This window comes from Scyliorhinus canicula, chromosome 7 (assembly GCF_902713615.1).
Source record: "Scyliorhinus canicula chromosome 7, sScyCan1.1, whole genome shotgun sequence".
In the NCBI taxonomy this organism is placed as follows: Eukaryota; Metazoa; Chordata; class Chondrichthyes; order Carcharhiniformes; family Scyliorhinidae; genus Scyliorhinus; species Scyliorhinus canicula.
The window spans coordinates 125,881,209-125,899,854 of record NC_052152.1 but is presented as its reverse complement, the minus strand read 5'-3'; the positions used below and the strand labels follow the sequence as shown (position 1 = coordinate 125,899,854).

General features: G+C 47.9%; 1 protein-coding gene across 2 annotated transcripts in view; it reads left to right on the top strand.

Annotated features, from left to right (window-relative positions):
* The window catches only part of LOC119969351 (myosin light chain kinase 2, skeletal/cardiac muscle-like), a 234,329-nt gene that overhangs the window by 121,916 nt on the left and 93,767 nt on the right, over positions 1-18,646 (top strand). For both annotated transcript variants that reach the window (XM_038802880.1, XM_038802879.1), the window contains exon 7: positions 12,609-12,718. In XM_038802880.1, coding sequence (XP_038658808.1) covers positions 12,609-12,718 — 110 coding nt within the window. The remainder of the gene's footprint in view (positions 1-12,608; positions 12,719-18,646) is intronic.

The window sequence follows — 18,646 nt, the reverse complement described above, 5'->3', positions numbered from 1 at the left end:
TATACCGCTTTGGATACTGTTGAGGGAGATGGCTCACCAGGGGAAGGCAGCAGCAGCCAGGTTCATGGCACCGTGGCTGGCTCTGCTGCACAGTAGGGCAGGAAGAAAAATGGCAGGGCTATAGTGATAGGGGACTCGATCGTAAGGGGAATAGACAGGCGGTTCTGTGGACGCAATCGAGACTCCAGGATGGTATGTTGCCTCCCTGGTGCAAGGGTCAAGGATGTCTCGGAGCGGCTGCAGGACATTCTAGGGGGGGAGGGTGAACAGCCAGCTGTCGTGGTGCACATAGGCACCAACGATGTAGGTAAAAAACGGGATGAGGTCCTACAAGCGGAATTCAGGGAGTTAGGAGTTAAACTAAAAAGTAGAACCTCAAAGGTAATAATCTCAGGATTGCTACCAGTGCCACGAGCTAGTCAGAGTAGGAATGTCAGGATAGATAGGATGAATGCGTGGCTCGAGAGATGGTGCAAGAGGGAGGGATTCAAATTCCTGGGGCATTGGGACCGGTTCTGGGGGAGGTGGGACCAGTACAAACCGGACGGTCTGCACTTGGGCAGGACTGGAACCGATGTCCTAGGGGGGGTGTTTTCTAGAGCTGTTGGGGAGGGTTTAAACTAATGTGGCAGGGGGATGGGAACCAATGCTGGAAGTTGGAAGGTAGTAAAACAGGGACAGAAACAAAAGGAAGTAAGGGGAAAAGGGCAAGGCAGAGAAGACATAGTCAGAAATCCATAAGGGCGACAGTACAAGGTACAGTGACTGAGGGGAGCACAGTGAATAGGCCCAGTAATAACAAAAGGAATAAAACTGGAGATGTTAAGATTCAAAACAGAGGTAAAAAAACCAACATAAGTGTACTTTACCTGAATGCTCGTAGTATTCGGAATAAAGTAAATGAGTTGGTGGCACAAATCATCGTGAAGGACTATGATTTAGTGGCCATTACTGAAACATGGTTAAAGGATGGTCACGACTGGGAGTTAAATATCCGAGGGTATCAAACTATTCGGAAGGACAGAGTGGATGGTAAGGGAGGTGGTGTTGCTCTGTTATTTAAGGATGACATCCGGGCAATAGTAAGGGATGACATCGGTGCCAAGGAGGATAAGGTTGAATCCATTTGGGTGGAAATCAGGAATAGTAAGGCGAAAAAGTCACTGATAGGAGTAGTCTATCGGCCACCAAATAGTAACGAGATGGTGGGGCAGGCAATAAACAAAGAAATAACTGATGCATGTAGAAATGGTACAGCAGTTATCATGGGGGATTTTAATCTACATGTCGATTGGTTTAACCAGGTCGGTCAGGGCAACCGTGAGGAGGAGTTTATAGAATGTATCCGCGATAGTTTCCTAGAACAGTATGTGATGGAACCTACGAGGGAACAAGCGGTCCTGGATCTTGTCCTGTGTAATGAGACAGGATTGATTCATGATCTCATAGTTAGGGATCCTCTCGGAAGGAGCGATCACAATATGGTGGAATTTAAAATACAGATGGAGGGTGAGAAAGTAAAATCAAATACTAGTGTTTTGTGTTTAAACAAGGGAGATTACAAGGGTATGAGAGAAGAACTAGCTAAGGTAGACTGGGAGCTAAGACTTTATGGTGGAACAGTTGAGGAACAGTGGAGAACCTTCCAAGCGATTTTTCACAGTGCTCAGCAAAGGTTTATACCAACAAAAAGGAAGGACGGAAGAAAGAGGGAAAATCGACCGTGGATATCTAAGGAAATAAGGGAGAGTATCAAATTGAAGGAAAAAGCATATAAAGTGGCAAAGATTGCTGGGAGATTAGAGGACTGGGAAATCTTTAGGGGGCAACAGAAAGCTACTAAAAAAGCTATAAAGAAGAGTAAGATAGAGTATGAGAGTAAACTTGCTCAGAATATAAAAACAGACAGTAAAAGGTTTTACAAATATATAAGACAAAAAAGAGTGGCTAAGGTAAATATTGGTCCTTTAGAGGATGAGAAGGGAGTTTTAATAATGGGAAATGAGGAAATGGCTGAGGAACTGAACAGGTTTTTTGGGTCGGTCTTCACAGTGGAAGACACAAATAACATGCCAGTGACTGATAGAAATGAGGCTATGACAGGTGAGGACCTTGAGACGATTGTTATCACTAAGGAGGGAGTGATGGGCAAGCTAATGGGGCTAAAGGTAGACAAGTCTCCTGGCCCTGATGGAATGCATCCCAGAGTGCTAAAAGAGATGGCTAGGGAAATTGCAGATGCACTAGTGATAATTTACCGAAATTCACTAGACTCTGGGGTGGTCCCGGTGGATTGGAAATTAGCAAACGTGACACCACTGTTTAAAAAAGGAGGTAGGCAGAAAGCAGGAAATTATAGGCCAGTGAGTTTAACTTCGGTAATAGGGAAGATGCTGGAATCTATCATCAAGGAAGAAATTGCGAGGCATCTGGATAGAAATTGTCCCATTGGGCAGACGCAGCATGGGTTCGTAAAAGGCAGGTCGTGCCTAACTAATTTAGTGGAATTTTTTGAGGACATTACCAGTGCAGTAGATAACGGGGAGCCGATGGATGTGGTATATCTGGATTTCCAGAAAGCCTTTGACAAGGTGCCACACAAAAGGTTGCTGCATAAGATAAAGATGCATGGCATTAAGGGTAAAGTAGTAGCATGGATAGAGGATTGGTTAATTAATAGAAAGCAAAGAGTTGGGATAAATGGGTGTTTCTCTGGTTGGCAATCAGTAGCTAGTGGTGTCCCTCAGGGATCCGTGTTGGGCCCACAATTGTTCACAATTTACATTGATGATTTGGAGTTGGGGACCAAGGGCAATGTGTCCAAGTTTGCAGATGACACTAAGATGAGTGGTAAAGCGAAAAGTGCAGAGGATACTGGAAGTCTGCAGAGGGATTTAGATAGGTTAAGTGAATGGGCTCGGGTCTGGCAGATGGAATACAATGTTGACAAATGTGAGGTTATCCATTTTGGTAGGAATAACAGCAAACGGGATTATTATTTAAACGATAAAATATTAAAGCATGCCGCTGTTCAGGGAGACTTGGGTGTGCTAGTGCATGAGTCACAGAAGGTTGGTTTACAAGTGCAACAGGTGATTAAGAAGGCAAATGGAATTTTGTCCTTCATTGCTAGAGGGATGGAGTTTAAGACTAGGGAGGTTATGTTGCAATTGTATAAGGTGTTAGTGCGGCCACACCTGGAGTATTGTGTTCAGTTTTGGTCTCCTTACTTGAGAAAGGACGTACTGGCGCTGGAGGGTGTGCAGAGGAGATTCACTAGGTTAATCCCAGAGCTGAAGGGGTTGGATTATGAGGAGAGGTTGAGTAGACTGGGACTGTACTCGTTGGAATTTAGAAGGATGAGGGGGGATCTTATAGAAACATTTAAAATTATGAAGGGAATAGATAGGATAGATGCGGGCAGGTTGTTTCCACTGGCGGGTGACAGCAGAACTAGGGGGCATAGCCTCAAAATAAGGGGAAGTAGATTTAGAACTGAGTTTAGGAGGAACTTCTTCACCCAAAGGGTTGTGAATCTATGGAATTCCTTGCCCAGTGAAGCAGTTGAGGCTCCTTCATTGCATGTTTTTAAGGTAAAGATAGATAGTTTTTTGAAGAATAAAGGGATTAAGGGTTATGGTGTTCGGGCCGGAAAGTGGAGCTGAGTCCACAAAAGATCAGCCATGATCTCATTGAATGGCGGAGCAGGCTCGAGGGGCCAGATGGCCTACTCCTGCTCCTATTTCTTATGTTCTTATGTTCTTATCACATCCTTTTTCCTTTGTAAGAGAAAATTATTTACACGCACTAAATTAGTCTTTACATTTCACCATGATATGCATAAATATATACATGTTCAGGTATCTTGGGTGGGATTCTCCGACCCCATGCCGGGTCGGATAATTGCCGGGGAGGTGGGGGGAGGGGTGGGGGGGGGGGGGGGGGTGTGAATCGCTCGACGCCGGTCCACTGATTCCCCGGCAACCGGAGAATCGGCGCTAATCGTGCCGGCCCAGTCGGCGCGGCACCAGTCAGGGGCCGCGCCGGCGATTCCCCCGCACGATGGGCCGAGTGCCCACCGAGTTATGCTGAATCCCGCTGGCATCATTCTCGTGTGGTCCTCCCCAGCAGGACCTCGCCATTCATGTTATGGTGGGGGGCCTGGTGGGGGGGAAGGGGGTTTCGACCCCGGGGGGGGTTTCCATGCTGCCCTGGCGGGCAGGCTTATCCCGATGTAGGGTCTATGTTCATCTGCGCCGGGACTCTGTGGCTCTCCACCATGTTGCGCCTGCGCAGACCCGCGCCGCACGTGCTAACGCCCGTTCCGGCAGCTGGAGCAGCGTGAGGCTCTCCAGTGCCGAGCTGGCCCCCTGAGCAGCACAGGATCGCTGATCCTAGGGGCCTGTTGACACCGTCATAAAACACTCTGGTGTTATGATGTTAAGTCAACACTTAGCCCCAAGATCGGAAAAGCCTGTCCCTTTTGTTTTCCTTACAGTCTGTTACAAGTTCAGTCTTTCTGGCTTGCGTCTTATTCTTGTGGATCTTCTTAGTGTTTTCTGAACTGGGACAGGCTCTTCATGCTCCTTAATATTTGGTATTTGATTTTGACGTTGTACAGAGGGTGGCACGGAAGCACAGTGGTTAGCACTGTTGCTTCTCAGCTCCCAGGTCCCAAGTTCGATTCCCAGCTTGGGTCACTGTCTGTGCAGGGTCTGCACATTCTCGCCGTGTTGAGTGGGTTTTCTACGGGTGCTCCAGTTTCATTTGCATCACAAATGGTGGCCGTACTTTGAGCAAAGCTCTTCTATTCCATCTCAGAACAACACCTTCATCCGTCATTACAAGATACGAGTTTGGACTTGCTGGTCGCGGTACCTTTGCCTGTTTTGACCATCCATTGCTTCTGTAGTCTTCTACTCTCACCCTATCTTCCGGCTGCAGAGGTCTTGGCAGATCTAACATAGAATCCCTTCTGCCTCCTTTTTTGAGAGGTCAATTGTCTTGTTGACGAGTGGTTCACGGGCTCAGTAGGAAAACGAGGTAGAGTCGTGCGTAGTTACCTATTCATTAACAGTTGAGCTGGCGAGAGGCCATTGACTAGCAGTGCCGAACGATAAGAGGTCATAGAGATTTACAGCATGAAAACAGGCCCTTAGACCCAACTTGGTTTTTACCACAAAACATTGCCCATATTTGGCCCTCTATACCCATCTTTCCCATATAACAAACTCGTTCCAGACACTCACCACCCTCTGTGTGAAACAACTGCCCCTCTGGACCCTTTTGTATCTCTTCCCTCTCACCTTAAACCTATGCCCTTTGTTTTATACTCCTCTATATTTGGGAAAAGATGTTGACTATCTACCTTATCTATACCCCTCATTATTTTATAGACCTATATAAGTTCACCCCTAAGCCTCCTACACTCCAGGGGAAAAAGTCCCAGCCTATCCAGCCTCTCCTTATAACTCAGACCATCAAATCCTGGTTACGTCCTAGTAAATCTTTTCTGCACTCTTTCTAGTTTAATACATCCTTGAAATAATAGGGTGACCAGAACTGTACACAATATTCCAAGTGTGGCCTTACTAATGTCTTGTACAACTTCAGCAAGACGTCCCAACTTCTGTATCAGTTACAAGGGGTCACGATTTCAAGGTGAGAGGGGGAAAGTTTAAGGGAGATGTGCGTGGAAAGTTTTTTACGCAGAGAGTGGTGGGTGCCTGGAACGCTTTACCAGCGGAGGTGGTAGAGGCGGGCACGATAGCATCATTTAAGAGGCATCTAGACAGGTATATGAATGGGTGGGAACAGAGGGAAGTAGACCTTGGAAAATAGGAGACAGGTTTAGATAAAGGATCTGGATCGGCACAGGCTGGGAGGGCCGAAGGGCCTGTTCCTGTGCTGTAATTTTCTTTGTTCTTTGTTCTTTGTATTTAATGATCTGACCATTGAAACCAAGCATGCCGAATGCCTTCTTCCCATCCTGTCCGCCTGTGACTCCACTTTCAAGGAGCTATGAACCTAGATCTCTTTGTTCTGTAACTCTCCCCAACACCCGACCATTAACTGAGTAGGTCCTGCTCCGAATCGATCTACCAAAATGCATCACCCCCCATTTATCTAAATTAAACTCCATCTGCCATTCATCGGCCCACTGGCCCAATTGGTCAAGATCCTGTTGCAATCCCAGGTAACCTTCTTCACTGTCCACTTTGCCACCAATCTTAGTGTCATCTCAAACTTACTAACCATGCCTCCTAAATTCTCATCCAAATCATTAATATAAATAACAACTAACAGTGGACCCAGCACCAATCCCTGAGGCACACTGCTGGTCACAGGCCTCCAGTTTGAAAAATAACCCTCTACAATCACCCTTTATCAGCTGGCGTCAAGCCAATTTTGTATCAAATTGGCTACCTCACCCTGGATCCAGTCAGATTTTACCTTGTGCAACAACCTACCATGCAGTACCTTGTCAAAGGCCTTGCTGAAGTCCATGTAGACAACATTGACTGCACTGCCCTCATCTATCTTCTTGGTTATCCTTCAAAAAACTCAACCAAATTGGTGAGACATGGGGCTGGATTCTCCGATCCCCAACGGCGAAATAAAGGGGCAGAGAATCCCCGGTGACGACAGAATCAGGGGCAGCGCCGCTTTCACGATGCTCTGCCCCCTGAGAAGGGGCGGACTCTAAGAATACACTGCACTCCGTATCAAGAGGCCGGCCCCGCGATACTCCGTCCCCGACCGGCCGAGTTCCCGACGGCATGGGACACTTGTGGTCACATCCGTTGGGAACCTAGCGTGGTGGCTGCAGACACAGTCCAGCGCTGTCACAGTCAGGGCAGGGGGCATTATTCGGGGCTGTGGGCACTGTGCAGGGCAGTCCGGGGCATGCAAGCCGGCCGAAGGGGGACTATTTTTAATGGCCGGCTCCGCGGGCTGCATCCGCCATGAAGTACGGGGCCGCTGTGAGCATGCCTGGCCATGGGCCCTGCAATGCTCCAGGCTATAATGGCAGCTAGAACAGGGATCTCTATGCTGCCTGGCTGCTAGTGCCCCTAGATCATGGAATCAGTGGCCATTTTGCACCAGTTTCCCTGGCATAAAATACACCATTTTCACGCCGGCGTGGGGACTTCGGGCTGGATACTCCGTTTTTGGGGCAATGCCCCCACACCGTCGTAAAAACTGTGGCCTTTCACGCCAGAAAAACTGGGGTCAAAAGGCCACTTATTCATCGCACTGCAGGGGGCTAGCAGGGACCCGTCAGGTAGCTTGCAGCTTTAGCTGCCAATACGGGCCCCCTCACATCCGGGTCAGAGGCCGTGCATGCTTACTAGCTGCCATCCAGATGAGACCAGCTGCCATCCTGAAACAGACAGTCCCATCTATAGTGGAGATGCAGTCGGAGAGGACCACATGAGGGCATCCAGCACTTGCAGGCGCAGGTGGAGGGGTCCAAATGCGTGCAGGAGCAGGAGATGGTGCCGACCTTGTGTGCCAACCAGGCCGATGCCGCACGGATGGCGTCCGTGGCGGAGGCATTGCGGCCGGCAGTTTCAGCTATGGATCGGCATGTCCAAGGCCTGGGGCATTCTGTGCAGGTGCTGGCCGAGGCCCAGAACAGGGTTGCTGCCTCACAGGCAATCATGTCCCAGAGCCACCTGGAAATTGCAGCAGCGCTCCCGAGCATGGTCCAGAAGGTGGTGGCACAGTCGCAGACTGATGTGGCACAGTCCCAGGCTGAGATGGTCCATTCACTGTTCTCCATGGCTGCGGGCATGCAGACCCAGGTCGATACCCTTGTCGCAGGACCGGAATCACAGCAGGCTGCCTCCACTCCTGCTGTACCACCTGGGGAGCCACCTAGACGTAGCGTTAGGGCCCGTAAGGCCAGCAAAGTGGACACCAGTCAAGTTGGCACGGGTGCTGGGCACAGTTTTGTTATACGGGCTAGGACACAGACCTGTATGTCTTTGTTCACAATAAATACTTGCTACCACTGTTACAACCTGCCTTTGTGCTCTGTCTGATGGGTCTGAGGGGTGGGCTAGTCTGGGCTGGCCGGTGGGGGGGGGGGGGGGGGGGGGGGGGCTGGCAGGGGCTGCAAATGGAACATACAACATAGAACAGTACAACACAATACAGGCTCTTCAGCCCACGATATTGTGCCGACCATTTATCTTACTCTAAGTTCAACTTAACCTACACCCCTTCAATTTACTGCTGTCCATGTGCCTGTCCAAGAGTCGCTTAAATGTCCCTAATGATTCTGACTCCACCACCTCTGCTGGCAGTGCATTCCATACACTCACCACTCTCTGTGTAAAGAACCTACCTCTGACATCTCCCCTATACCTTCCTCCAATCACTTTAAAATTATGTCCCCTCGTGACAGCCATTTCCACCCTTGAGAAAAGTCTCTGGCTATCCACTCTACCCATGCCTCTGGATAAAAGCAAATTACTGCAGATGCTGGAATCTGAAACGAAAGATAAAATGCTGGAAAATCTCAGCAGGTCTGGCAGCATCTATAGGGAGATGCTGCCCGACAGATGCTGCCAGACCTGCTGAGATTTTCCAACATCTTCTCTTTCTATCCATGCCTCTTATCATCTTGTCCACCTCTATCAAGTCACCTCTCTTCCTTCTTCTCTCCAGTGAGAAAAGCCCTAGCTCCCTCAACCTTTCTTCAGAAGACATACCCTCCAGTCCAGGCAGCATCCTGGTAAATCTCCTCTGTACCCTCTGCAAAGCATCCACATCCTTCCTATAATGAGGCGACCAGAACTGGATACAATGGGCATGATTCTCCCAGCTCTGAGCTGGGCCGGAGAATTCCCGCTACAGGGCCATGCCGCCCCGACGCCGACACACGATTCTCCATAGAGCGGGGTACGGCGCCATTGGCGCCGGTGTGGTTGGCGCGCCGCTGGTCGTGGGCCGCTCTATGCGGCCGGCCCGCTGATTCTCGAGCGGCCATCGTGGAAACGCTGAGTCCTGCCAGCACCGTCCACAACTGTTCTCAGCCGGTGGAAGCTCATCGCGTAAGGGTCGGGTGGTGGCCTGTGAGTGGGGTGGCGGGCTCCGACCTCGGGGGGGCCTCCAATGCGGCCTGGCCCATGATCAGTGGCCACCGATTGGCGGGCCAGCCTCTCTGGCGGGGGACTCATTTCCTACGCGCCGGCCCCTGTAGTCCTGCGCCATGGTGTGTCGGGGCCGGCGTGTTGAAGGAAGCTGCTGTACATGTGCGCGTTGGTGCCACAACGCATGTGCGTGTTGGCATTGGTGCCACTGCGCAGCGCAGATCCCGCGGCACCCATTTTGCACTGGGATCGGCAGCTAGAGCGGCGTGAGTTAGGGGCCAGTATTAGTCTTGGGAGCGGCCCGTTCACGCCGTCGTAAAACGCAATGGCGTTTACGACGACGTGGGCACTCTTCCGCGGGAAGAGAGAATCCCGCCCAATATTCCAAGTGTGTTCTAACCGGGGTTTTATAAAGCTGCAGCAAAACCTCGCAGCTCTTAAACTCAATCCCCCTGTTAATGAAAGCCAACACACCATACGCCTTCTTAACAACCCTATCAACCTGGGTGGCAACTTTGAGGGATCTATGTATGTGGACCCCAAGATCCCTCTGTACCTACACACGTCCAAAAATCCTGCCTTTAACCCTGTATTGAGCATTCCGGACTCTGGGGGTGCGGGTTAATGATGCCGACATTGGGAGTGTCCCATGCTCCCCACCCTCCTTCCCCCCTTTGACCATCCCCACCACCATCACCCCAGGGATTACTAACCCATCCTTCCACTTCATCATCCAAGTCACTTATAAAAACCACAAAGAGCAGAGGTTGCAGAACAGATCCCTGCGGGACACCACTGGTCAACGACCTCCAGGCGCAATACTTTCCACCCACTACCACTCGCTGTCTTCGTTCAGCCAGTCAATTCTGTATCCAGATAGCCAGATTTCCCTGTATCCCATGCCCCTAACTTTCTGAATGAGCCTACCATGGGGAACCTTATCTTGGCATGGGGAGCCTTACTGAAGTCCACTGCCCGACCTTCATCAATGTGTCTCGTCGCATCTGTCATAATATAGACACAAGTGTATGATGGTGCATAGACAGACATTGATTGACACACAGGATGACCAATCAACACACAGAACACAGCAGCCAATCACCAGACAGGACACAGCCACTATAAAGCCAGAGGGCACTAGTTTTCCCACTCTCTGGGGATGCAGCCTCTGAGACAGCCAGAGCCCGTGTTCAGCAACACGAACATCTACCATGAGCTAGCAGGATAGTCTGGTCAGGTTAGCCTCAGGTCTCCAGTCAACTCAACATAGTGTGAACCCACAGTGCAAGTTTGTTTAACAGCTCATAGTTAAATAAAATAGAGTTGTACTTCTACAAATGTTGGAAGCCTGTCTCTCTCACTGCTATGGTAAACGCAGTCCTTGCAGACCCAGCATACCCAACACATCATCATCGGTCTGTGTGCATTCAGGATCCTGACCTTCCTGTTACTTGCCATTTTAACAAAAGACCCTGCTCCCATGCCCACATGTCTGTTTTTGGCCTGCTGCAATGTTCCTGTGAAGAGCAATGCAAACTGGAGGAACAACATCTCATCTTCCGGTCAGGCACGCCTTCCGGCTTGAACATCGAATTCAACAACTTCAGATGATCAGCCTCACCTCGCCCCATTTGTTTTCATTTCGTTTTAACTGTCTTTTACCATTTCTTTCTTTCTTAATATACATTGAGTCCCCCCCCCCAATCTTATCCACCTTTCCTGCACCTTTCTCCTCTTTGCTTCCCCTTCCCCTCCCCCCACACCTACAGTTCATCCTCTGATGTTAGTTTCCCTGCTGTTTGAACTTTCATATCTTTTGTCCTGCCTGGGGACTGCCATTAACACTCTTTCCCCTTGGTATCTGTGGCCATTAGCACCCAGTTTCCCTGGGTTTCTGTGGCTATGGCTCATCTTTCATTCTCATTCCACAATATAAATATTTCCCACTTTCTCTGTCTGTTAGCTTTGACAAAAAGTCATCGGACTCAAAACGTCAGCTCTTTTCTCTCCCTACAGATGCTGCCAGACTTGCTGAGATTTTCCAGCATTTTCCCTTTCACATCAGCATCCTCAAAGAATTCAATGAGGCTTGTGAGGCATGACTTGCCCCTCACAAAGCCATGCTGACTATCTTTAATAAATGGTTGGAGGTCGGCGTAATATGTAAAACTTACGTTATGCATATTGTTCGAGGTGAAAATAATCAGACGTAGGCCTGTTTGAGTAAGTAAAGGAGCAGTTTATTATTTCAGATCTGGGAGAAAGATTTGGAGACTACGCAGTCTCGCAATCCTCTTTCTCACTTGAACTAAGGTTCGCATTGGGTTAATATACAGATTCAAGGGACGGAATTAGTCGTATTCTCATTTGCATGCAATCAATCAACTACATTTGCATCACAATTCCTTACATGCAGTCAATCAATTTTCTTAGCATCCCAGTTATCACATATATGGTTAAAGTGGGTGTTGTCTTACCCTCCCCTAATGTCATACAGAAGTCATTCAAAACTAACACAAGTATATGTCCTGTCTACAGCGGGGGACCTTGAGCTCATACATTGCATTCCTTGTTCTGTGAAACTGTTATCAGCAACTGTTGAGATACTCCCTAGGTTGTCGTGAGGATTTTACCCAGTTTGTAACTTGTTGTTCAGAAAAGTGGCTAGTTCAGCCATTTTGTGTCTTTAGTATTGCTTTAATAGCTAACAGCCATTTTGTGTCCTTTCTGATATTAAGAAGCATTGTGTATACACTATCTATTTCTACAAATTGCCTCTTCTAAACAGGCATCTAAGCCAATGAGTATCTTTTGTCTCAGCAGAACTATTCAAAAATAATATAGGAGCACAAATGTATTTACAGAGCCACCTATAATACATAATAGTCCAGTATCAGAAAATGTCCTACAACACATATCATCACAGAGCTGACATAAAACAGAGAGAGAGAGGGAGCTGGCAAACGGAGAGAGAAAGAGGAGCTAACAAACGCACACACAGAGAGAGAGCTGACAAACAGAGAGGGAGAGCTGACAAGCAGAGAGAGAGGGAGAGCTGACAAACAGACTGAGAGAGAGAGGGAGAGCTGACAAACGTACAGGGAGGGGGGGAGCTGAAAAACCAACAGAGAGGGAGGGCTGTGAAACAGAGAGAGAGAGAGAGCTGACAAACAGACAGAGAGAGAGCAGCCAAACAGACTGAGAGAGAGGGAGAGCGGACAAACAGGGAGAGAGAGCTGAAAAATAGACAGAGCGAGAGTGGACAAACAGAGAAAGAGAGAGAGCTGACAAACATACAGAGTGAGAGAGGGAGAGCTGACAAACAGACAGAGAGGGAGCAGGCAAACAGACAGAAAGAGAGGAAAATCTGACAGACAGACAGAGAGAGAGGACGAGCTGATAAACAGAGAGAGAGGGAGCTGACAAACAGAGAGAGAGAGAGAGAGAGGGAGAGTAACTGAAACCTGTTGAATTTCCCTGTTTATCGCTTGTTATTCCTGTCCGTAGGACACTATCAGTAACGAGGTGCAGGTTATGAATCTGCTGAACCATGTGAATCTTATTCAGCTTTACGATGCCTTTGAGACGAAGCATGAGATGATTCTTGTGATGGAATAGTAAGTATTAGCTACATTGATGATAATGTCATCCTGCAGTGTGCTTCAGTTTGTATTGTTTCTGAGTGTGAATGTGTACACAGCACATCTCTGAGAGAATGTTGGTTCTGAAGATTGCTGAGAGGTAGTAATCTAGTAATCTTTCGGAGTAAGTACTCCTCACATTATTTAATCTCCCAATATATTTAGGATCTCGATCATGGAATAAATTTTAAGGAACAGGATATGGTTGTTTGGGCCATCTCTCCTGTACCTTGGTACAATTATCCAATTAATCCCATCCCCGTGCTGAATTCCTATAGCCCTGTGAATAATTTAATTGTCCAATTCTGTTTTAACATCCTTGCAGGCATCCAGATCATAACTTCTCTCTGTGTAAAAAAGAAATGTCCTCATCTCTCTCTCTCTGTATCTGTTCAATTTGTGTGTCTGTTGTCTAACTCTCCTCTCATGTTCCATATTTTACATTTCACCATTTTTTTCTTAATGTTCTCAGCTTTATTAAAAAATATTTTTATTAAGGCATCTATATACATACATGAAACACAACCAAAAAGAGAACAACCAGGAAATCTTCTAACAAATACATAACACCCCACCGCCCACCCTGCCTCCACCATTTTTACCCCCTCTAGCAGCAGCCCCCCCCCCCTTCCTCTCTCACTGCTGACGTCTTAACTATCCTTGAAGATAAATGGCTTCCACCTTCAGGCAAACTCCTTCACAGTCAAGGTGAACTTGATTTTTTCCAGCCCCAGGAATTCCGTGAGGTAGCTTACCCACACTCCCGGCTTTATGCGACCCCGAGTCCCTCCATTCAAACAAAATCTGCCTCCGGGCTACCAGTCAGGCAAAGCCCAAGACATCGGCCTCTCTCGCCCCTGGACTCCCGGGTCTTCCGACATGCCAAAAATCACCACTTCTGGACTCGGGGTGACCTTCACGTTCAGTACCTCAGACATAACCTCAGTGAACCCCTGCCAGAATCCCCTCAGCTTCGGCCAAGCCCAAAACATGTGGACATGGTTCAAGGTCCTCCCTGCGCACTGCTCACACCTATCCTCCACCCCCTCAAAATACCAGCTCATTCTGGCCACCGTCATATGCGCCCTATGAACCACTTTGAATTGAAAAAGCCTAGCACACGAAAAGGATGCATTCACTCTCCTCAGAGCCTCTTCCCATAACCCAGCCTCCATCTCCCTCCCCAGCTCTTCCTCTCACTTCTGTTTAACTTCTCCTATCGGGGCTTCCTCCCAATCCATTAATTCCTTATCAATCTCTGACACCTTCGCCAACCCCTGTTTTCAACACCAGTCCCGGGAGTGGCAGGCCGGGAAAGGATGGCACCTGCTTCCTGACATAATACCGCACTTGTAAATGCCGGAACTCATTCCCGCTGGGCAGCTCATACTCCTCTTCCAATTCCTCTCGGCTCGAAAAGATGGCCCCCACAAATAGGTCCTCAAACCGTTCGATCCCCGTCCGCCGCCACCCCTGGAACCTCGCGCCCAATCCCCCCTGGTGCAAATCTATGATTCCCACAAATCGGTGCCCAAACCGAGGCACCCTGCAACCTAAGGTGCTGCCACCACTGTCTCCACACCCTCAGGGCCACCCCCACCATCGGGCTCGAGGAGTAACCGGCTGGCGTGAACGGCAGAGGCACCATCAACAGTGCCCGAGATCAAAGCGTTAATTTTCCTTAAAAAAGGCTTTAGGAATAAAGATCGGAAGGTTCTGAAAAACAAATCAAACCTCGGACCCACCGTCATTTTCACGGTTTGCACCCGCCCCGCCAGCGATAGCGGGAGCATGTCCCATCTCTTAAAATCTCCATTCATCTGCTCCTCCAACTGCACCAAATTCAATTTGTGTAGTTGTTATCATCCCTGTGCCAACTGCATGACCAAGTACCTAAAGGCTGTCCCCATCACTTTGAATGGTAGTTCGCCCAGCTTCCCCTCCTGCCCCATTACTTGGATAGGGAAGACCTCACTGTTATCCATGTTGCTCTCTTATTTTTGTTACTTAACTCTTTGTTATTTTGTTCTCTGTTTGTTCTCCATTTCATCTTCACTTTCTAAGTTAACTATGGGAACCATAGTGTTAGCTTAGAAGATGTAATAATTGAAGGGTAAATAGTGAGCAAAAATAAGAGAACAACATCATCCTGCCTGCTCAAATGCAGTGTTTTAAAGTGTATTTGTTTTAACGCCAGAAGTATAGCGGGTAAGGCAGATGAACTTAGGGCACTTATTAATACTTGGAATTATGATGTTGTGGGTATCACAGAAATGTGGTTAAAGGAAGGGCATGTTGCCAATCGGCTTCGGAGACCCAATAATGTTTCTCTTTTTAATGAGTGGATTACTATCCCACCAGCGTCACCAATAATGTTGCCAAATTAACTAGATATGGCAGTTATTAATGATAATATCGCTTTTCAGAGTCACCAGGTATCATGATACCACCACAAGGTTTTACAGGATATCGATCAAAAGCCAAACAACCAGTTAGTCAGTCAAGTTCAAAGATAGTTTATTTACACACAAGGATTACTTCGATGTGCAACATAAAACACTACACGTTAAACTACACCTAACAACTACAATAACCTATACTTAACTTCAGGGCAAACGGCTCTTTGCAGATGAACAAGGCCTTTGTTCGGATCTTGCATGGCTGGGTAGAAGAAGTGGCTTCGTTTCTGCTAGGCTTATCCGTCTGGTAGCGATTGTTGGTGTTGACTTGTCTTCTGGTCATCGTGCTACACTTGGTTTTAGGTGTAATAATTCGACAGGCATTGATCACTGTCTTCGATTTTGGCTAATACAGGGGCAGGTGCCTTGATGGCTGGGCATGTCCTTAGCGGACATTGACCTTGGCTGTTTGGACTTTCTTCGCAAAGGGAGTGGCACCGGTTAGTCTGCATCTGTCTCGGTTAGCTGAGTACAGTACCTTTGTTCTGGGGAAATGGGCCATTAGAATGCAAACGAGCGGAGGTTTCGATTGCGTCTAGCTATCTGGGTTGCAAATACACACACAAGCTCTGAGTCTGTCTGAGTCCTGGGTTGGCCATAATTCCCATGGCCCTTTGCAGGTAGCCATCTGAGATGGCTACAGGCAGGATTGGCAGCTGGAGGATATAGATGTTTCAGAGAGAGATAGAGGGGGATGTAAAAGGGGTGAGGGAGTAGCATTACTGGTCAAGGAGAATATTATAGCCGTACTGCGGGAGGACACCTCTGAGGGCTCATACACTGAGACAATCTGGACAGAGCTCCGGAACAGGAAGGAGGCAATCACAATGTTGGGGATTTATTGTAGGCCCCCCAGCTGCCAGCGAGAGATAAAGGAACAGATAGGTAGAGAGATTTTGGACAGGTGCAAAAGTAACAGGGTTTATGTGGCAGGGGATTTTAATTTCCCCGATATTTACTGGGATTCACTTAGTGCTAAGGGCTTGGATGGGGCAGAGTTTTTAAGGTGTATCCAGGAAGGCTTCTTGATGCAATATGCAGATAGTCCAACTCGCGATGGGGCAGTACTGGATCTGGTATTGGAGAATGAGCCTGGACAGATGGTTGAGGTTTCAATAGGGGAACATTTTGGGAGTAGTGACCATAATTCCATAAGTTTCAGGGTACGTTTGGAGAGGGATGAGGGTAACCCTTGCATTAAGGCGCTAAACTGGGGGAAGGCAAATTACGATAACATTCGACAGGAATTGAAGAATTTGGATTGGGTGCGGATGTTGGAGGGTAAATCAACATCGGACATGAGGGAGTCTTTCAAGTGACAGTTGATTAGCATTCAGGAAAGTCATGTTCCTGAGAGAACAAAGGATAAGGATGGGAAGTTTAGGGAGCTTTGGTTAGCGAGGGATATTGTGAACCTCGTCAAAAAGGTAAAGGAGGCTTTTGTACGGTCTAGAAGGGTGGGGACAGTGGAAACCCTTGAGGGGTATAAAGAAAGTAGGCAGGTGCTTAAGCGGGAAATTAGGAGGGCTAGGAGGGGTCATGAAAAGTCCTTGGCAAGTAGGAGTAAGGTGAATCCCAAAGCTTTTTATTCATATGTAAAAAAGCAAGAGAGTGGCCAGGGAAAGATTGGACCACTTAAGGACAGTGGGGGGGAATCTATGTGTTGAGCCAGTGTGGAAATGGGTGTGGCACTAAATGAGCCCATCAGTGTTCACCAAAGAAAGGGACTTTTTGGAAGATGATTCTTAGGTACGGTGTATGGACAGTCAGGATAATTTTAACATCGAAAAGGAGGAGGTATTGTGTCTTTTAAAATATATCAAGGTGGATACGTCTTCCTGGCCAGATGAGATTTATCCCAAAATACTGAGAGAAGCAAGAGAGCAAATTGTTGGGGCCTTGATTGACATCTTTGTATCCTTATTGCTACAGGTGAGATCCCAGGGAATAGCTAATGTGGTACGGCTGTTTAAGAAAGGTAGCATGGATAATCCTGGAAACTATAGGCCGGTCAGCCTCACGTCGATAGTAGGTAAAGTATTGGGAAGAATTCTCAGGGACAGGATTTATACCCAGTTGGAATCAAATGGACTCATTTGCGATGGACAGCATGGTTTTGTGAAGGGGAGGTTGTGTCTCACTAACTTGATCGAGTTTTTGGAGGTGACAAAAGTGATTGATGAGAGGAGGGCAGTGTTTACACTGACTTCAGTACAACCTTTGACAAGGTGCCTCATGACAGACTGGTACAAAAGGTGAAGTCACGGGATAAGAGGTGAGGTGGTAAGATGGATACAGAACTGGCTCAGTCACAGAAGGCAAAGGATAGCAGTAGAAGGGTGTTTTTCTGAATGGAAGGTTGTGACTAGTGATGTTCCACAGGGATCTGTGCTGGGGCCTCTGTTGTTTGTAGTACACATAAACGATTTTGAGGAAAATAGCCGGTCTGATTTGTAAGTTTGCGGATGATACCAAGGTTGGGGGAGTGGCAGATAGTGTTGAGGATTATCAGAGGATTTAGCAGGACATAGATAGGTTCGAGACTTGGGCAGAGAAATGGCAAATGGAATTTAATCCGGGCAAATGTGAGGTAATGCATTTTGGTAAGTCTAACATCGAGGGGAAATATACTGTAAATGTCAAAACTCTTGGGAATATAGAAAGTCAGAGAGATCTGGGCCTGCTGGTCCACAAATCTTTGAAAGTGGCAACACAAGTGGACAAGGTAGTGAAGAAGGCATATGGAATGCTTGCCTTCATTGGGAGGGACATCGAGTATAAAAACTGGCAAGTCATGCTACACTTGTATGGAACCTTGTCAGGCCACATTTGGAATATTGCGCACAATTCTGGTCGCCACACTACCAGAAGGATGTGGAGGCTTTGGAAAGGGTGCAGAGGATGGTTACCAGGATGTTGCCTGGTCTGGAGGGTGTTAGCTATGTGGAGAGGCTGAATAGACTCGGACTGTTTCCATTAGAACGACAGAGGTTGAGGTGTGACCTGATAGAGGGCTACAAGATTATGAGGGGCATGGATCGCGTGGATGGGCAGACACTCTTTCCCAGGGTGGAGGGGGTCAGTCACCAGGGGGCATAGGTTTAAGTCCATGGGGCAAAGTTGAGAGGAGATGTGTGAGGCAGGTTTTTTGCACAGAAGGTGGTGAGTCCCTGGAACGCATTTCCAGGGGAGGTTGTGGAGGCAGATACATTACCGCCGTTCACAGGCATTTTGACAAATACATGGATGGGATGGGCACAGAGGGGGATTTCCGCTTGTGACCATGGAGTGATTGGTCACATAAAGGGCTGTTCCTGTTCAAAGTCGCAGAAAAGGGCTCTTTTTACCCAGATCCGGATGGAATTTTGATGAAAAGGCGTCGGAGAATGTGAGAGGAGTAATTTACCTCTGAAATGCTATGACTTCTGATCACCGGACCCGGCAG